The 20629-nt window shown below is 38.6% G+C and overlaps 3 protein-coding genes across 9 annotated transcripts; all 3 read left to right on the top strand.

The window, feature by feature from the left end:
* Nucleotides 1–2993: 2993 nt before the first annotated feature.
* LOC137735054 (putative disease resistance RPP13-like protein 1) lies at nt 2994–7578 on the top strand. 3 transcript variants are annotated; one of them, XR_011068609.1, is made up of 3 exons: nt 2994–6967; nt 7148–7266; nt 7366–7578. XR_011068609.1 is itself a non-coding variant. In XM_068474415.1 (2 exons), exon 1 carries the CDS (start codon nt 3082–3084, stop codon nt 6946–6948), a length of 3867 nt encoding a protein of 1288 aa, XP_068330516.1. In that variant the 5' UTR covers nt 2994–3081; the 3' UTR covers nt 6949–6967; nt 7148–7578. The 3 variants fall into 3 exon arrangements, 1 of the variants encoding a protein (XP_068330516.1); XR_011068608.1 differs by having other exon boundaries at nt 7363–7578; XM_068474415.1 differs by having other exon boundaries at nt 7148–7578.
* A 501-nt stretch (nt 7579–8079) lies between these two features.
* Nucleotides 8080–13042, top strand: LOC137735056 (uncharacterized). Of its 3 annotated transcripts, none has more exons than XM_068474418.1 (12): nt 8080–8219; nt 8791–8953; nt 9049–9436; nt 9664–9790; nt 10118–10289; nt 10429–10537; nt 10924–11057; nt 11180–11276; nt 11359–11727; nt 11851–12172; nt 12333–12538; nt 12639–13042. In XM_068474418.1, the coding sequence occupies exons 9-10, from the start codon at nt 11377–11379 to the stop codon at nt 11989–11991; spliced, it is 492 nt and encodes a 163-aa protein (XP_068330519.1). In that variant the 5' UTR covers nt 8080–8219; nt 8791–8953; nt 9049–9436; nt 9664–9790; nt 10118–10289; nt 10429–10537; nt 10924–11057; nt 11180–11276; nt 11359–11376; the 3' UTR covers nt 11992–12172; nt 12333–12538; nt 12639–13042. The 3 variants fall into 3 exon arrangements, with proteins under 3 accessions (XP_068330519.1, XP_068330517.1, XP_068330518.1); XM_068474416.1 differs by having other exon boundaries at nt 11349–11727; XM_068474417.1 differs by lacking the exons at nt 8080–8219; nt 8791–8953; nt 9049–9436 and having other exon boundaries at nt 9446–9790; nt 10163–10289; nt 11349–11727.
* Nucleotides 13043–15186: 2144 nt separating this feature from the next.
* LOC137735477 (pentatricopeptide repeat-containing protein At5g46680) lies at nt 15187–20496 on the top strand. 3 transcript variants are annotated; one of them, XM_068474908.1, is made up of 7 exons: nt 15187–15209; nt 15992–17765; nt 17934–18002; nt 18496–19569; nt 19653–19759; nt 19912–20060; nt 20236–20496. In XM_068474908.1, the coding sequence occupies exon 2, from the start codon at nt 16031–16033 to the stop codon at nt 17402–17404; it is 1374 nt and encodes a 457-aa protein (XP_068331009.1). In that variant the 5' UTR covers nt 15187–15209; nt 15992–16030; the 3' UTR covers nt 17405–17765; nt 17934–18002; nt 18496–19569; nt 19653–19759; nt 19912–20060; nt 20236–20496. The 3 variants fall into 3 exon arrangements, with proteins under 3 accessions (XP_068331009.1, XP_068331008.1, XP_068331010.1); XM_068474907.1 differs by having other exon boundaries at nt 18496–19759; XM_068474909.1 differs by lacking the exons at nt 18496–19569; nt 19653–19759; nt 19912–20060; nt 20236–20496 and adding an exon at nt 18102–18488.
* Nucleotides 20497–20629: the final 133 nt, after the last annotated feature.

Here is a 20629-nt window from a genome sequence, read left to right as displayed (position 1 = left end):
GATAACTCAGGGCGGAATATAAAGAAAAAAATTTAAAGGCCAACATACCCTTGCTTATTTTATGATATATTTGTGACATTGACACACTTAATGAATATTAATATTTGTTGGGAATGAAGAAGTTCATTAGGTTCTTCTGGGTAATAATGTATTTATGGGTAATTATTTCACATTCATCGCAGCAGCCATATTCCCTTAAGCTTCTGAGAAGGAACAATTAAGAAACGATTAATTTTCTCAGCCGATAAGTGCATAAGCATAAACACAGAAACGGATGTATACCTGTAAATTACACCCTTAACCCCAAACAGTGCGGGTGTGAGAACCCATAAATTTCAAGGGTTTTCCACTTCTACACAAAAAAACCATGGTCAATTGAATGAGGAAAATCACAACCAATTCAGAAAAACTGACAATTAAATCAAAGCGGGGAGATGTTGAGATGCTGCGACGAGAGAAGAGAGAGGCAGTGAACGAAGCAGAGAATGGAGCCTCGCCGCCGAGAAGACAACGAGGAGGAGAGAGGCTACGAGGAGAGAAGAAAGACACAAGATTAGGGTTTGTTTTTATGATTTGGTGTAGAATTATTAAAAAACAGAAGGGGTATTTTTGTGTTCTATGGGGTGGAATAAGTCCGTTCCATGGAGTGGAATAAGTCCTTTTTACGAGGGTGTGTGGTACAAAAATTAGACTAAAATTTATTTTAAGATAGGCGCGTCTCATTTTTTTATCGTATTAAACGTAAGACCAACTTATTCCGTCCCACTCCACATACCAAACGCCACAAAACCACATCTCTAAACTCTTTCTCTCCCTCTTCCCGAATGTTTCTTCCCTCCCAGATCATTTATGTTAATAGTGAGGCCTTTTAAGTTTTCTTTAATAGAATTGTTTATGTGAGAAATATCTTTCAAATTTTCATGTTTAAAATTGGGTGTTTCAAAAGTCTCAGAACATTGTTGTTTTTTGGCGTTCATTTTATTCATCCATCATAATATCTATGTGGCTCAAAATTAATAGAAATTGGAGTCATCTGACAAAGAAGGTAGTAAACTCTAAAAATTATGATTCATAGATGTATGATCTTGCTATTTATTTTTAATGATATGTTTGTTATTTGAGATTGACGCATATTACGTTGTTCGTTGTAATTATCCTTCTGAGCGTGAACACATATTTACCTTCATATGACGTGTGATACTAATTTAATTCATTTTAATATGGACATGATGCAAAATAAGAAATCAGTAATCAATTGAAAAGGATGGGTGTACAACCAGAAGAAGGGATTTTGATGAAAGACAATGTTTTGTTGCCTGCTTGGAATCGAGTTGAAGTTCCCTCATTTTACAACAGGATGTGCTATTCATATTTTTTTTTACTTCTCATATATTTCTTAATTTTAAGCCGTCAGATCAAATAAATTGAAAAATATCAAAAAATAGAAATTACTAAGGAATATGTAAAAAGTAAAAATTGGTGTATAGTATAGATATATACCCCTTTTACAAACCATTGACATCTCCATAACGTGATCAAATTTTCTATCTCTAAGGTGAGTGTGGCCTCTATGGCTTTAATTATTAACTGATATTTGTTTATAAATTTAATTTTTCTTAACTTTGTTTTTATAAATTTAATATGTGTCAAAACAATGATTAGAGACAAAAACTATACCCATTTTGGGCATAGAAGATTTGATCTCCCCATAGACTTAGTGATAAGACTGGCAAGTGAGAGATTTTTCAGTGCGACTGGAACACGGATGATACATTATATGTCACTATACAAGTAGAGGAATACCTATATTAAAAGATTAACAACTTAAAAAAATAAAATTTTTATTCACTTATATAATAACATGCGTATACACACAAAGAAAAATTTCTCTTATTTTCATAATCCAATTGCAATCTATTAATTAACCAAGTCAATGTAATTGCCACTTGCATGCATGATTAACGTGTGGGATCCACTGAAACTCACCCACACCACACTTTGGAGAAATTTTTCCATGTGACGGGAACACCATGACACGTGGTGTTCCCTCACACATTAGGATTTAGTTTTATTTATTTATTGAAATATAAAATTGAAAGATATTCAAAATGTCAAATCCTAATGTGTGAGGGAACACCACGTGTCATGGTGTTCCTGTCACATGGAAAAATTTCTCCACACTCTGTCACTCTCACACCAACCAAATATTAGGAAATTGTCGTTGTCAGTTAAATTATGGAATCTAATAATTATGTTTGTTTATCGATTCTTTTAACGTGTGGGATCGATCATTTTTCTAAGGATCCTAAGAATTTAATAATTATGTTCGTTTATCGTACATTGTGCTTATTAAGTATTATTTATATTTGAATTTTAAATTTTAAATAATTTTTGATCGTACGATGTACAATGAACGGATACAATAGAAGAATAGTGACTCAGCATTTGTACGTAACACTCTTGTCTGTAGTGACGGATGTGGGCATATTATCCCTGTTGCGACTCCCATTTGGGATATGAATGAAAAACTGTTTTTATAATTCCTCTGTCATTTTTCCTCTCTCTACATTTCTATCTCTTGGAGCCGCTGGAACTTACCAAATTATAAGACCTGGCAAGGGATGAAAAAAAAAAGAAATCCCTTCCATTTATGAGTTTAATCACTTGTAATGTAACCGTCCAAGAGAAATATATTGATTAACCAGATCAGTGTTCACAAGGATGATGACATGATAACATAATCAACAAAAGATTACAATTTTAATCTTAATTTAATTAGGTGAACAATTTAAAGATCCTGTGATGTATCCGTCCAAGAGAAAAATTCCAACGTAATCAACATAAGATTCCAATCTTAGCCTTACTTAATCAGGTGACACCAGCCAAGGCAACTACCAGGAAATTGCCAGTCAAATAAGCCTTTATGATTAACGTGTGAGGTCCACTGAATAATTGACCAAAATACATCAAGTCGTCTCTTTCCGAAACGAAATTAAGATCATAGGTAATAAGGCTCTTCGTCTTCCTCACCTCAACACTTCTTTGAAGAGAAAAGTAAAAAACAGAGAGAAAGAGAGAAAAATGGCAGGAGCTTTGATTGGAGAGGCTTTTCTGTCCGCTTCCATTCAGACGTTGTGCGACAAGATTGCTTCTGGGGAGTTCATGGACTTCTTACGGGGAAAAAAGCTTGACCATTCACTCTTGGAGAAACTGAAGCTGACTTTTCTGGCCCTCGATGCAGTGCTCGATGATGCAGAGGAGAAGCAAATTGAGAAACCTCGTGTGAAAAAGTGGCTTGACGAGCTCAAACATGCCGTCTTCGATGCCGAGGACCTGCTGGCTGAGATCGATGCTGAAGCTTTGCAAAACAAGGTGGAAGCAGAGGAATGTCAAACCAAAACGACGTCCCAGGCGTGGAACTTTTTTTCTACTTCTCTTAATCCTTTTTATCAAGGCATGAATGGTAGGATACAAGAGTTGTTTCAAAAGGTGGAACACCTTGCGAAACAAAAAGATCTCCTTGGTCTTATAGGAGGAGGCGTTAAGGAGAAGGTTTCTCAAAAAACTCCCACAACGCCCTTTGTTGGGCATGACTTTAGTGCTTGTGGTAGGGATGGAGATAAAAAGGAGTTGAAGAGAATGTTGCTATCGGATGATGCAAGTAGCAGCCACATCTCAGTAATCCCCATAGTGGGAATGGGCGGGGTCGGTAAGACAACCCTTGCTCAGCTCCTTTACAATGATAAAAATATAAAAGAGCATTTTGATGTTACAGCTTGGGCCTGTGTTTCCGAAGATTTTGATGCTATGAGGGTAACTAAAACCCTTATTGAATCAATTATCTCAAAACCTTGCAGTCTTCAAGATAGCTTGCTTCAAGTTGAACTTAGGGAACAAGTGAGGGAGAAAAAGTTCCTATTTGTGTTGGATGACCTTTGGAATGACAACTATAGTGATTGGGATCTTGTACGGGCTCCTTTTACTTATGGGGCGAGGGGAAGTAAGGTCATAGTGACAACAAGGAACAAAAGTGTCGCATCCATTGTGCATACTGGTCCTATTCACTCTTTGGAACAATTGTCGCATGAAGATTGTTGGTTGTTACTCGCAAAACATGCATTTAGAAATGAAAATCCTAGTGCGCATCCAGACTTGGAAGAAATTGGTAAGCAAATTGCACGCAAGTGCAACGGTCTTCCTTTAGCTGCAAAAGCACTTGGGGGTCTCTTAAGTTGTAATGTAGGTTACAAGGAATGGAGTCACATATTGAACAACAATCTTTGGGAGATATTGCATACTGATAAAAGTGTTCTTCCATCTTTAAGATTGAGTTATCATTATCTCCCTACTTATTTAAAACAATGCTTTGCTTATCTCTCAATTTTTCCAAAGGACTATGAATTTGAAAAGGAAGATATAATTCTACTTTGGATGGCAGTGGGTTTAATTCAACAAGATGAGAGTGGTAAAGGATTGGAAGAGCTCGGTGAGAGATACTTTGATGAACTATTGTCACGATCACTGCTTCAAAGATCATTAATTTGGAATTCATCAAGTTTCACAATGCATGATCTCATTAACGACTTGGCTATGTCTGTGTCTGGAGAAATTTGTTTTAGGTTGGATGAGGGAGAGTCGCACGAAGTTCCTAAAAGAGTTCGGCATTTGTCATATATGAGAGGAAACTTTGATACCGCCGCAAAATTGAAGTCATTGGATGAAATTAAGTGTTTGCGCACCTTATTTCCTATGTCTTTAAGACCATACAGTAAGTGGGATAAGAGCCTATATGTAAGCATAAAGGTTTTAGATGATTTGTTAGCATCAGTAAAATGTTTACGGGTGTTGTCATTGTCAAGATATAAAAATATCACGCAATTACCTGATAACATTGGTAAACACTTAAACTTGCGCTACATTGATCTGTCTTACACTGCAGTAAAAATGTTACCAGATACGATGTGTACTCTCTACAATTTGCAAACTCTATTGTTGGTCGGTTGTTCCTCTCTTGTTGAATTGCCTGCGGACATGAGGAAATTGATTAATTTGCGTCATCTTGACATGAGTGGAACTTGTGTAAAAGAGATGCCGGTGCAAATGGGTAGACTAAAAAGTTTGAGAACATTGACTGCTTTTGTGTTGGGGAAATCTGCTGGGTCAGGTGGCATTGGAGAACTGGGGCAATTGTCCAAGCTTCGAGGAAAACTATCTATCTTGAATCTGCAAAATGTCGTCAATCCTATGGATGCCTTGGGGGCCAATTTGAAGGATAAGAAAGATCTCAACGAAGTAGAGTTGGCATGGGGCCGTGAGGAAGCAGATGATTCCATAAAAGAGAGACGAGTACTTGAAAGCCTACAGCCTTCTGTAAATCTGGTGAAGCTGACCATCAGATTTTATGGTGGAACCAGCTTTCCGGATTGGTTGGGAGACTCTTCCTTCTCCAACATACAAGTCATGCGTCTTAGTGATTGTAGTACTTGCTTCTCATTGCCACCAGTTGGGCGGTTACCCGCTCTAAGAGAGCTCTATATAAAAAGGATGAAAACTGTTGTGAGTATCGGTGTCAAGTTCTACGGGGGTAATGGAGCTTCTGTAAGTCAACCATTTCAATCTCTCGAGAAGCTAAAGTTCAAAGAGATGCCGGAGTGGGAGGAATGGCTGTCGAGTCCAGGTAGAGGTCAATCTCCAGGCTTTCCTCGTCTTGAGGAGCTCATTTTAGAGAACTGTCCGAAGCTGAGGGGAAACTTGCCTGATCATCTTCCTTCATTGAAAAAGCTTTGGGTGACCGACTGCGGAGTTCTACATGAAAGGGCTACCAGAACAAGATGGATACCTTGGTCTCTCATCGTCAACACGGAGTCCTTGCGACAATCTCTTGAAGACCTGAAGATAGTTGGATGCCCTGGTCTTTCTTCGTTACTGGAGACGGAGTCGCTGTCCTCGCTTTGGGATCTTGAGGTTCAAATTTTTAGTAGCACAGATTGCTTGCGGCCGCACTTGAGCAGTTGTCTTGGAAGATTGAGTCTCGTTAACTGCGCGTCACTCTTGTCGTTCCCGAGAAATGGTCTACCCACTTCGCTGACATTTCTTAGAATAAAAAATTGCAGGAGATTAGAATTCCTATCTCATGAGATGATGGCCAAATTGACATCCCTTCAAGATTTGGAATTGAGGGACAGCTGTGATTCACTGAGGTCCTTCCCGCTGGGCGTTTTCCCCAAACTTTCATATCTTGATATCAGGGGCAGTAAAAATCTAGAATCCCTTGCCGTTGGAGAAGGAGCTGATGATGAAAATCTCACTCATCTCGACCTTCTCTTTATTCGTAATTGTCCAAATCTGCTCTCTTTTCCCCACGGGGGATTGCCCACTCCTAAACTGGCTCATTTTAGAGTCTGGGGATGCGAGAATTTGAAGTTATTGCCCGACCGAATACACACCCTCACCGCCCTTGGATACTTGGCGATATACTATCTTCCAAATGTTGAGTCATTTGCAGAAGGGGGTTTGCCTCCCAACCTACAATCATTTGACATCGATGGTTGTGAGAAACTGAGGCCTTCAGTGGAGTACTGGGGTTTGCAACGACTTGTCTCCCTTCGAACATTTGGGATCTGGAGGAGCGAGGAACTGTTGGAGGCGGTGCTCAAGGAACAGCTGCTCCCTACCACTCTTCACATTCTCCAAATCCGTGGAATGAAAAATCTGAAATCTTTGGAGGGAAAGGGACTTCAACACCTCACTTTTCTTCAAGAGCTCGAAATTACAAGATGTGATAGTCTCGAATTCCTGCCAAAAGAGGGTTTGCCGGCATCGCTCTCGTTTCTGAGCATCGAAGAGTGTTCTTCCCTGGAGACGAGGTGTCGGAAGAAGACGGGACAAGAGTGGAGCAAGATAGCTCACATTCCTTTGATCAAGATAGATGATCAATTCATCATTTGAGGCCTCAAGTCAAAGGCAGGTACGTGCATAGCGCCATGTTCATTCCATAGGCAAGATTCAAATTCTGTAAAAGTTTCTCTTCAATTGTTTACCGTCATCTATACTTTTACTTAGTTTAATTAATTAGTCAATCAGTCAGTTTTTAATTGTTTAATTCAACTACGCTACTCATACAAAAACATGGCCCTTTAAATTTCAGGACAATATCATCCAAGTGCAACATGTGTTTGCTTACATAAATTACTAGTTGTCGAATCGTGCCATGGCTGTTGGAGTGAGAACGGGTGACGATGACCACAGAACAAAAATGAGAGCCAGGTTTTTTTGGAGCACTGCCCTCATGCTTGCGCTTGTTGGAAGTCAGTAAATTATGTTACTTGAGCAGGAAGAGCTGATGGAAATTTGTTATGGCAGCAGAGATGGTGCTGCTGCTATGAGCAATAAGGATTTCAATGGCAAGGCAGTGAGAAAGCATCGTAAAGTCAAGGAGTGGGCCAGGAACATTGAGACTTAAGTGGTTGAATTTGGCAGCTAAAGTTGAAAGAGCCTGCCCGCAGAGTGTTTTAGTGGAGGCGTGGATGGATATGATGCCTTAAGCTTTTAAATTTCCTCTGTGATGAGGCTCTTAACACAAAGTAAGTAGAAGATACATATTATGCAAATTATAATTTTGTAATTGTCCTGTTTTCTGCATTTCAAGTTACAAGATCTTTTCGGTCTTTCCTCCAGGACACCGAGGGGATGGATTGGGGAGCAAAATGAAAGATTGACCAACGTAAAGGGGATGCGATAGCAAAAACTTCATATCGGAGCTGGGGATCGATAATATGAAGTTATTGCCCAAACATATGCATGCCCGCACCACCCTTCAAAAATTGAGCACCTGGGATCTTCCAAATCTTGTGTCATTTGGTGAGGGGTTTTCCTCCTAACCTAGAAACATTTCATAACAGAGATTGTGAGAAACTGAGGCCTTCTGTGGAGAACTGGGGTTTGCAACTACTTATCTCCCTTCGAAGATTTCAGATCAGCAGCGAGGATGTGTTGAAGACGTTGCTCAAGGAACAGCTGCTTCGTACCACTCTTCACACTCTTGCAATCTCTTATCTATCAAGTCTGAAATCTTTTGACAGAAATGGACTTCAACACCTCACTTCTCTTCAAAAGCTATATAATGGAAGGTGTGATAGTCTCGACTTCCTGCCAAAACAGGGTTTTCCGACAGCTTTTTCTTTCCTGAATATCACCAGATGCCCCTCTCTGAAGAAGAGGTATGAGAACAAGAAGGGAAAAGAATGGAGAAAGATAGCTCATATTCCTTGCGTAAAGATAGATGACAAAGTCATCATGATACGATCTCTCTCTCTCTCTCTCACACCAAAACTTTTGCTTCTCATTGCACTCTCAACTCTCTAATGTCAGGTACTTTATCTTTTATTTGTTATATTGATTGCGTCAACTTTTCTACATAAAATCTACATAGAGATTTTTCCTTCATTTTTATAGTTATCCATTTTTAGTTGTCTCACCATATTTTTTGTTGCACAATACACACACACACACACATAAATGGTGCTGGTTCATAACTTTAATGATGTAAAGCGGAGGAGTATCCTGTTTCATCCCCCTATCAAAGATTTAAAGAGACTGGGCGATCCCGTTGAATTCTTTTCAAAGTTTCAGAGTTCAATTACTAAATAAAAGGAACAGGGCAGAGGAGTAAAATTTTTTCACATGGATCTGCAGAAATTTCTATTGAATTGTTTAGGCCCAGCATACTGCATCGCTTTCTTGTTCTGTTTTCTTTTTCCTTTAAAGAAAAATGTTTCTTGAAATTTTCAGGAGAATGTGATGGGCGTGACTTATTTATGTGCGTTCTGTGGAAATGGAAAGACATGATTATCTGAGGAAACCAAAATTACAACAAATTGTAGTCCTTGAATGCCACTCAGTGGCTCTGCCTCTGCCCATCCGGCATGAATATGATTCTCCTGCATTGGAAAAGGTAACCCCACCTGAGTATGATGGTTTTCACATGCTGGTGTGGTTTGAACATGGCGGCATGATTTTCTCATCTTTCAATTAAACTTTAATCTTCAGGTGGACACAGCACGGATGTGTTGAAGAGTGTGTGGGTTCGTTGCGTGTTGCCTCATGGCTGTGCTTGCTTGTAATGTATAGAGCTGGTTTGCATACCTGTACATTATGTTTACTAGACTAGGTGGCTTGCTGTTGTAGCAACAGATTTCATTCCATAGCCAAGATTCAGATTCTGTAAAAGTGTCTCTTCAATTGTTGACTGTCATCTATACTGTGAGTTTCTAATTGTTTAATTCAACTACGCAACCCTTTAAAAAATATGCTTCTTTATATTTCAGGACAATAGCATCCCAAAGCAACACGTGTTTTCTTAAATGAATTACTAGTCGTCGAATCGTGCTATGGCTATCTGTCATCATGAATATGATTCTCCTGCATGGGCGATGAGGTAACCCTGGATGATGTTTTCCCTTTCTCATAGACTCATACTGATGTGATTTGAGTGTGGTAGAATTCATATTCATCTTATGATAAGGAAAAGATTCAGATTGTCAAACTTGGAATGCGTAACAACTGGAATTAATTTGAAGAAGTGCTTATTAGGTTCGACTAAGACATATGCTTGTTTTCTTAGATCACTCATTAATTTATAGTATCTTCAACTTTGAATTTAAGGTATCTTTCTGAGACAAGTTATGAAAAAGGAATGCGCTCGAGTTGACATTTGCATTCACTATCAATGAGAAGAAACAAACATTTTTTCAATTTGATGATGAATGGAAGTGTGTGAAACCACATGAAGGTAAAACTCCACGAGATCTTTTCTTTGCCCCTAATTCTTGGACTTTGATATATTTTTCTTTCATCACAAGTTAAATTTGAATTTCTATGCGGGAGTTGTTTGCTCAATATTTTAGGAATAAGCAATTCAGGAAAACTGGTTCCAAAATTTTGTTCCCACTTTCAGAGTTTGATTGGGATGATAAAATGGGAAAAGTAGGGAAAATGTGAAGGCATTATTCCTAATGCTTTTGTAAATATGTTGCACCTTATCTGTAGAATTTGTCTTTAATCATCTAGGCTTATATACTAGTCAAATGTTAACACTGAAATTCAACTATGCTTTCAGGGCAAAATTATGTCACTAACGTGTTCATCAGCTTTGCTGATGCAGATAGCAAACTGTGGAACTGTAAAGATTGGATTATCTAAGGCCAATGATTTTGACATCCATCAATTAGCTGTCCATGAATGGTTGTCCCGCAGTGTAGCATGAATATGATTCTCCTTCAATTGGATAGGTAACCCCATGAATGATATTTTACTCATATATTGCTTTATTTTCAATACAAGCAGCATTCCTTTTCATCTTCTCTTCATGTTGCTGCCATCTTCGGGTGGGTGCTGATATGTTTGTGTACATACATATCTCTGTTGAAGTGAGAATGGGTGACGATGACCACAAAACAAAATGAGAGCCAGGTTTCTATGGAGCACCGCCCTCATGCTTGCCATCGTTGGAATTCTGTCCATTATGTTACTAGAGCAGGTGGGTGGTTGCTGCACTACACATTTCACAGGAATGATATTTCTTATGTTGAACACTGCAGATGATAAAAATTGAGTTCCATTTCACTTTTGTTTCTGAAAAGTTCATAAATAACCAACTTTTTTTTTCCCTTTTAATTGAGATAAAGCGAGACGGTGTAGTCAGAGACACGCTGATTACATTCATCAATTTAAAGAAAAAGTCCACTTGTTAACTGTGACGTAATATAATGAATAGCTCATGTATAAGCTGATGCTAATTCAATCTTTTTATTAGCTGGAATTATTTAAGAAGCTGCACCAATTAGGTTTCATTTTAAGAACCATTTGCTTGTTTTCTAAGATCAATTCGATCGTTTATAATTTCACCATATTTGAATTTAGCAGTATTCATACATGTTGAGCTGGGGTATGAAAAAGAAAAGCACTTGTGTTGGCATCCTATCGAAACAGATATGAGAAGAAACAGGATTTTCGCATCTTGATGTGGAAATGAACTGGGAGAACGCATCGATCTGAAGGTAAAGCTGTCTTCTTTCACTGCATTAACTGTGCACATACCCTCCATGAATTTTTGTTGGAATGTCTACATACTCTCCTTATAGAAAACGATTTTAATCTGAGATTGTGCCCATTGTCACAGCCTATGAAGTGATCCAAAGGAACTGAGAGATTACAGCATTTTGCTCTATCATTGGGGATGTTATGAGCTATCCCTTGAGTTGTATCAGGACAAAAAGGTATGTTTTCTATATGTGTGGTGACATGCGACTACAATTGGAATCTAATAAAATATGAGCAATCCCTTCAAGTATGTTCAAGCCGAAGAAACAAGGGGAGATGGATGTCGAAAGCAAGGATGGTTTGCCGCAAAAAATGTATGGATTCAAGCAAGGTTTTAGTGACGTTCAAGCGGGTTTATGCCCTCGAGTTTTGATAGGTAACCGGTGTTGGTTCACCAAGAAAACGAGGGATGGAGAAGTCTCTTGGTGGAAGCAAAGATATGAACTTGGATGCATCTCTGAATTTGATGAGCAGGAAACTATGAAAACAAAGCAGGAAGAGTTGATGGAAATTTGTAATGGCGGTAGAGATGGTGCTGCTGCTGTGAGCAATAAGAATGTCAATGCCAAGGCGTTCAGAAAGCATTGTAAAGTCAAGGAATGGCCCGGGACTATTGAGACTCAAGAGGTTGTTTTTGGCAGCAGAGATGGTGCTATTGATTATAGTTTTTTCTTTGAGAATGCATATTGATATTGTTGTTGGTTGGTTTTAATTTTGTTTAGGAGGGCTTATGGTCTCAAGTTTTGGCAGGCAATGTGTGCTGATTCACCTAGCAAACGAGGGAAGGAGAACACCCTTGATCAGAGCCATGATGTGAAGTACTGGGATGCAGCAAAGCAGGACGAGTTGATGGAAACTTGTAATGCAGCAGAGATGGTGCTGCTGCTGTGAATCAGAATAATGCCAAGGGCAAGAGCAAGGGCAAGGCTGCAGGAGGGTGTCGCAGGGTCAAGGAACGCAGCATTGAGAGCAGAGAGGTTGATCTTGAGCTTCCCCTACCTCAGGCCGCCATTAGCTGCTGAGGATGTGGGAAATGCTCTCCAATTTTTTAAGTTCAGTGAAACTTTTAGAGGTAATTGTTACTTTTGTTCTATTATATATTTGATTAAAAAGGTTGCTGAAAACTTGTTTTAATTGATTTTGTGCACCCTTTTGTTGGGTGCTAAAACATTCCTGAACTTCCAATTCACTCGAAATCTCATTTTTTATTTTCTTGTTTCTTTTTACTCTAGTTTTTTAAAATTGAAAACTCCCAAGCGGAATCTGTCTTCGACAACACCTGGACAGTTTGTGATGGGAATGACTTATTTCTGTGCATTCTGTGGAATTGCAAAGACGTGGCTATCTGAGGCAACCAAAATTACAAGCAGCAGTCCTTGAATGCCGCTCTGTGGCTCTGCCTATCCGGCATGGATATGATTCTCCTGCATCAAAAAAGGTAACCCCACCCAACCCGAGGATGATGGTTTTCATATACTGGTGTGGTTTGAATACGGCGGCATGATTTTCTCATCTTTTACTTTCACTTTAATCCTCAGGTAGACACAGCGCGGATGCGTTGAAGAGTGTGGGTTCGTTGCGTACTGCCTCATGGCCCTGCTTGCTTGAATACCTGTACATTACGTTTCCTAGACACTGCACAATGTAAAATTATGAAGCGAGAAATTGGGTCACTTTGTCGCAATCCCCTACTCAGATGTATGTTGCTGCCCATGAATCAGCACACTATAGCCTCACTTGGCATGCCTTGTAAAGTACCGGATATGACTAATAATACGAAGCCCGTTATTTGGTGCACTAGGACGCTGGGCTTTGCACTCATCACTTGCTTGGAGCTTCTTCATAGAATAATTGTTTCAGTTGATCTGTGTTAGGATATGACATTATTATTGAGCTTTGATTAAGTACAAAGGGGAGTGCTTGCACTTGTCACTTGCCTTCTTATTTTAATCTTTTCACTTTTACTCATGTTACATGTATTCCACTAGCATGTAAAACTAAAAATTTAATTACTTTTTGGTCGATAAACTAAAATTTTATAGAAAATGCTGGGGAGACTGGTTTTGAATCATATGTTTGTTGACTTCGTGATTTAGCAGTTGATGGTTGGTTACCTTCTTTAATGATTTAAGACTTGCATAGCATGGTATGTAACATTCTGTTTATTTCCTAGGGGTGGGATGACAAAACCAATAACTCATTTATTATGCCAAAGTAGACACAATTTTTCGTGTCAAACGAATAACATGCTTTGACAGTAATACCACGACACTTTTTAGGCCTATCATTACTGGGTGTGGGGTTTATCATTACTAGGTGTTGCCTACCATCTATTACTAGGTGTAAATTTTATCACAAAAGAACTCAGTGATATTTAGCGGTTCACCTCTTACATATAATTCGTATATTATTTTTATCTCGGACCCTGTCTTACATATGTTCTCTAACACTTGAAACCCCTGTACTTTTTGTTCGATTTCAAGTTGGTATGAAGGATTCAATCTGAACACAATCAAAACTTATGTGGTAAAATTTATGTATTGGATCGATTGTCTAATTCTTCTCTCTTTTAAACAAGTCTAATTACACCGAATGAATCTTAAGGTACAACAAAACAAAAGAGGAATATAAGCCTAGCACTACAAAGTTATAAACCCAATCCTTCGGATAGCAAACAATGAACAAAGATCTCCTATACTTGATGTATCAATGCTGCTGCCCCAATATGCAAAGCGAGGGATAAAGAAGACAGCCAGACTTTGCCACAATGTGTCAACAATCGTTAACCAAAATAATTTTGAGTTGTAGCATTCTTGTCTCTGACCAGCTCCGTACAGCTGCGGGTAATCTAGAAGGGTCCTTCAGCTGCCCCAAGTTCAAATGTCATTTCCACAACATTTCTGTCCAAGACAAAGTTCAGGCTCAAGGAAAACGACTGCAATCCGCAGGACAACTACACAGTGTAACTGAAAATTTATCCGACGAAGATTACTCACCAAAACAAAATAAGAACAAACACTGCATTCCTATAGAAATTGTATAATATCATATAGCCCATCCGCTGGTAATTCCAATGGCCATGTACCAATAAAAGGGGAACTAAGAATCTGAATTGCCCCATTGCAAAATCTGATGTAATGACAACTTGGCGACCTTGTTGCCCACTGATGCCGACTCCCACATCAGTGGGGAATGGTTGGGTGTTTATAGAATAATAAAATGTGGGGAATGGTTGGGTATTTATAAAAAAAATCCTATTTTTATTGCTGAGTTTATCCTTGTACTTGATTTTCAAACTCATTTAAAATCAAACGCATTAGAACGTGTTGTATGTCACAATGGTATTTCTTTTATACTGTTAGAAATCCAACAGCCTGAGATGTGCCATGTCATAGAGTCGTTGGGCTCTTTTGTTGCAACAGGGCTCACTGTTGCAGTTTATATCGGCTCACTATCCATTTTGTGTCTGCAATGCACGTGTCATGCACATAAAAAAATCAAAGACCATGGCTGACCTCGTGTTGACATTAACCTTGTTATCTGACGTTATGTTGACGTTAGCCTTACTAGTTGACAGAAAGTTGGGCCGGCATAAGTAACGTTAGCCTTGCCGGTTGATGCAAGGCGCAAGGCCGGGCTTATCTTGCTCAGTCTTTTTAGCGAGCATTGCATGGCCCACTACTTGCCCTCTTCCATTTTGGCCGCTGAAGTTGTTTTTGTGTTGAAGGGCATCTATGTTTCAAGCACTAGTCCTTGGCATCCCTTGATGGTGGGTGGATTTGCTAAATACCTACCACTAGCCCAGCCCATACCCAAAAAAAAAAAAAAAAAAATTCCTCCAGCGCTTCCAAGTACTCTGACTACTCTCTGCTCGGCACCTCAATCACTTCACTCAACTCGACCAGGAAGGAGTAGGAGCGTCTTCTGCGTCCAACTCTCCCTCCCTCCCTCTCCGACTCCTCCACTGTGACTCCTATCATTGACTGAACATCTTCACTTGTTCTTTTACATGAGATGCCCTCAGAACTGAAACCCCCAAATCGAAACCAGGCTTCCTCTTGTTTTGGTCCGCCTTCATTGTTTGGATTTGGATTTGGATTTTTCAGCGGGTATTCTCTCTCTTTCTCTCTCTCTCTCTCTCTCTCTCTCAACAATACCTAATACCTGGCCATGGAATTCTGTTATGCTCAAGCAATTTTCGCTGTTGAGTTGCTTTTGAGTAATTTATATCTTTCCACTGCAGTTGTTTGTATCTTGGTCTTGGAATAATATTGTGTGCGTATTTTACTATGAATATTGTGAATATTGATTATTCAATCGAATGGGAAATCAATTGATGAATCATAGCGTAGTATCACACGTTGAGAAACACAATTGGTATTTGATAATGCAGATTTATGCAATGGAATGAAAAACATTATCAATTTAAATTTTTATTCAGTGTGAGTACCGAGTGTAGTGGTATTATAAGATTCATACAGCCGACTTCACTTAGTGGGATAAGGCTTTGTTGTTGTTGTATTCAGTACGAGATTAACACTTTTTAATGTTATTATTGCCCAAAAAATTATTTCTAGCTCTAGCCGGGGGACTTTTTAGTTTGCGGGACTTGTCATCACAGCCGATATATGTTTAGGTTCCTTATTATAAAATTGTTGCCTAAAGCTAAAAGTTTCCCCTACACATTTGTGCATACATTGGAGGGGAAGTGGTTTCATTAATGATTGCTGCTTTATTACCATTACCATTTTGTATCTTCACTGATGTGGGTTTGAAGGGGAACAAAGCTTCAAGATTGACATGTTTTAGTAACAGTCTTATACGATATTTGGTTTTCTACCGATAAGAAATAGGAGTGTATGTTAACACATTGTATTTTGACATATTGCAGGGTTGGTTTTCTCTTGGGAAGTCAGTATGTTTGATGTGAATGATGGTTTCTGGATTATCGACTAGGTTGTTGAACATATGTATAGCTTCGTTTTGTAAGTCCCGGCTACTGGAGAGAGCAGAAGCTGTTATAATTGATGGCATAAGATTGGGGGTGATTCCAGATGTGGTAACTTACAATACTTTGCTCAATGCCTATTCTCGGTTTGTTAGCTTGGATTCAGCTTATTCTGTTGTTCATAGAATGAAAGAGGCTGGGATTAGTCCAGATGTCATTACATACAATTCTTTGTTATCCGGGGCCACCAGGAATTGCCTATTATCACAATCTCTGGATCTGTTTGAGGAAATGTTACAAGCGGGCATACATCCTAATGTATGGAGTTACAATATTCTGATGCATTGTTTCTTTAAGTTAGGAAAACCTGATGAAGCCAACAGAGTTTTTCAGGATATTTTACTTCGCAATCTCACTCCCCACCCAGCTACGTTTAACATAATGATTAATGGCCTTTGTAAAAATGAATACATTGATAATGCCCTTATGTTATTTAGGAATTTGCAACGTCATGGATTTGTTCCCCGATTAGTGACGTACAATATTCTTATCCACGGGCTATGCAAGGCACGCAGATTGGGGCAAGCAAGAAAAATGCTAAAGGAACTGGGGGAATCAGGTTATGAGCCAAATGCCATAACCTACACTACAGTTATGAAATGCTGCTTTAAGTTTAAGCAGTATGACGAAGCGCTCGAGATTATGTCAGAGATGAAGAGTAAAGGGTATACTTTTGATGGCTTTGCAAACTGCACAGTTGTTGCTGCTTTAGTTAAGACTGGGAGGATAGAAGAGGCAAATGCTTGCATGGAACAGACAATGAGAAATGGCATTGAACTTGATTTAGCGGCTTATAACACTTTACTTAATATGTATTGTAGAGAAGGTAAGTTTGAAGCTGCCTATAAGTTGATGGATGAAATAGAGAATGGAGGTCTGCAGTGTGACAAGTATACCCACACAATTATAATTGATGGATTGTGTAAGGCTGGTAATATTATCGGGGCTGAACAACATTTACAATATATGAAAATGATTGGCTTCCGTGAAAATTTGGTTGCCTTCAACTGCATGATTGATGGCTTGTGTAAAGCTGGTCAAATCGATCGTGCGATGGACTTGTATAAATCAATGGAGACTAAAGATTCCTTTACCTACACCTCTTTGGTGCACAATCTTTGCAAGGCTGGAAGGTTCCGTTGTGCGTCCAAGCTTATGATGAAATGTCTAAGAGATGGCAAGAAAATACTCAAGGCTACCCAACGAGCTGTCCTTGATGGTCTTCGTAGTACAGGGCATACAGATGAAGCAAGGAAGCTTCGGTGGAAAATTCAAGTGGCTCGAATATTACGTTAAAAACTGGCCGTGCTTTTGCTGCTGAAAATTAGTTTCATCATATTTGCATTGGCATTTTGGACAGCACCATTTAAAATCCCTCTTTTAGTCATATGCCGTAAACATAAGTTGTTTTGGGTGGTAAGCTTGTTCTACACAGCACTGATTATTAATGGTGAAGAGTAATGTTGAATCCGAATGTAAGGCGACTAACTACCCTGCCACTGCCTTGCATTGCTAATCTGACAGTGGTTCTGCCGGTGTGCATAACAGAAAGACACTACTTGTAGCAAATACACTACTTCCCATATTCATGTATGACTGGAAACATTTCTCAAATTCATCTGTCAGTCATGCTGGTTCTTCACTTGATGGACCCACTGTGAGTTTCTGTTCTTATTCCAACTGATTTAATAGATCTTCTTTGAGTTGTTAAATAAACTAATGCTCTTCAAAAGTTACTCAAAGAACACCAGCACTTTTTTTATATTAATTTTCATTTTTTACTTCCTCTGGAAACAAATTATGAAACATGTGTTACTTTTGGCAGGGTAACTGGTTAGCATTATTGAGAGCAGTTTAGTTAGAACTCAGGACAACTACTAACTTCTCCTGAGAGGTAAACTTGTGTATTACAGCCTACTTTTCGTGTAAGTGATTTTTGACATCAAATTTTGATAATTTGGTTTCTTAGATACATTTAATGGTTGTATGACAGAGGAATAAGAGAGCTTTGATTCTCAGACCGAGAAAAAGGATGGTTTACTATACAATGTGTGCATCCAAAAGTTAAGAATTGCAAACTCTTGCATGCTTTATAAAAGAATAATTCTGAGGGAACCCTTGATTCTCTTTCATATTTGTTGGTCTATTTCTTAACCTGTAATAGCAATGATGTTTTACAATTCTTCAAGGTCTGAGATATTGTATTTTTAAATAATATTCTTTGTAAGCAAAGTACTCCAAATTTTTACTATAAAAGGTTGATTGTTTACTTTTGTTTATGTGTTTTCCTATATCTTTGCTCTCTACCTGACTATCTTTTCACATTCTTAATATGCTGATAAAGAAATGTTAGATCAATATTTGATTTTGTTCTTTTCATTTTAAAGGAGTTTTTATGATTGAGAGGCCTCATTTATTTCGTGCTTCTGTGTGTGCGTGCTTATAACTTGGCTCAGAACTCAGAAGGAGATGCATTGACAAAATAAATAGTTTTCAGAGCATGGGATAAAAACTAAGATGTATCATAATGTGCGCGGAGGTCCGGATTTTAAGCTCAGCAATTCAATTCACGTATGTCATTATGCAGATGTAGTGGTCTAAACCAAGGCAAGGTGACAGGGTAAGTAGAATAAAGAAAGAAAAAGACAGAAATATGAATTGCTGGTTTACTTCATATTACTGTATTTTATGTATTTAAAAATATTGCCTGTAGCTCCAAAGAGGATGGTTACTCGTTTGGCATAAAGGGTTTCTTCCCTTGATATCCTGGATGTTTAGGTGATCTAGTTTACTGAAAGTAAATTCCCAAAATTTCAGTCTAGCGAATAAGAATATTAGATAACTGCATAAAACATCTGTCCCGGTCCTAAATAAAATTTCGTATATGACTGCACAAACAGCAATTCAAGAAAGGCTCATACTCTATCAGAATAAAGCTGTTTGAATTATTCGAACAATAAACAAAAATCATACAAAAATATAGGGGAAAGATTGAAATGTATCGAGAAGAGATAACAGAGCTGGTTTTATGAGCTGGGACAGCGAAACAAAAAACCAGCTGCTCAACTTCTTTGGGCTGGAACAGAGAAAGGAGAGAAGGATTGGGGTATGTAGGTGGGAGCCTGATTCATGTCTGCTGGAAGGAGAAATAGGATATCAAAGAGGTTGATGGGGGATTAGGCTTCTCTGTTGGGTGGGAGGAGAAGAAGATGGTGAGGCCTTAAGCGAATACACACAATGGCAGCAGTTTTTGTTTAAAAGAAAAAAACATTATCTAACAGATGACACAAATCCTTACGTTAAAAGTAAGGAATCACCAATGACCAAAAGGTGCCATTGCCTCTAAGACTTTTGAAAGGAAAAGTAGGTTTACTGGTCGTCTTTCTTCTGGGGCTTTCGATGATTCTCCCATTCTTGCCCCAAAGTGCAACTAGACGACTTTGAAAACACTGATGAACATGGTATTTTTTTATTCTTGCCTCATTGTTTTTCCTTATTTCTTTGTAACATGTTCATTGATTTAACATGTACCACTGTTATGAAGAATGATGAAGGTGGTAACTCTGTATCCACTGTGCTTCTCGAGGGTATAGTGACAGTATATTGGATGATATTGAAGGAGCAGTGGATGGCAGAGTGAACACAGACAAGGTAATTTACAAGGAACATTCAGAATTTTATATTGCTAGGCTTGTTTTGTTTCACCTCTGCAATAAATGCAAGTGTATGTATAACTTTTAAAAAACTTAGGTGTCTGAACCATTGAATTTATATCTTCGCTATCATGATCGCTTTCATTTCAGGCAACAGCTGCTAGTGTATGTATACTGTTCTTGGAGCTGCAGCTACTGAATTGAGTGAGCTAGGAGAGTAAAGGAGTTATATTTTACAGAAACGGGAAACATTGTCATTTTCAGGCAGTGTGCATTGGATGGCTGTGTTTGACATTCAGGTAATGTGCACAGACGTCGTATTTTGTTCACTTTCAGTGATTTCATATGCAATATGCCTGTTTAGTTTAAAATAAAAAATAAAATAAAATAAAATAAAAAAATGTGCAATATTCCTGTTGAGGCTTGGGTTGGCCATGAGTGATATAACGAACTAAAGAATCAATGATGTTGCAGATTGTACCAGTATACTGTAGCAAAATTTGCCGAAAGCTTTGACACTATGCCTAAATTTCTTGAGAAAAATGCTGGGCTTAATGCAACGGAGATCATATCTTCTATATGTGCTGAACATGCATCAGGAAATACCAAAGTTTGCCTTGACTAAGTAGGCTGTTCCTTGCCTTGTAGCAGTTCATGCTTTTGTATGAGAATTTCCATTGCATTGTATGTTGTTACAGCTGTGATGCTTTTATGTGATATTGGTTCTGAAGATTATTTTTTGTGCGTTAAATTTTGGTCTAGGATTTGTCCGTATGTTGTTACGCTGTGGTGTGTGCTTGCTGGTAAATGATTCTTGAAGCGTCGGTGGTAATTTGTTGGAGTGCTAGAGCCTTCTTTTCACCAAACG

This window comes from Pyrus communis, chromosome 5, assembly GCF_963583255.1.
Source record: "Pyrus communis chromosome 5, drPyrComm1.1, whole genome shotgun sequence".
NCBI classification, from domain to species: Eukaryota; Viridiplantae; Streptophyta; class Magnoliopsida; order Rosales; family Rosaceae; genus Pyrus; species Pyrus communis.
The sequence above is the reverse complement of the archived record's forward strand: the minus strand, read 5'-3'. Positions and strand labels throughout refer to the sequence as shown.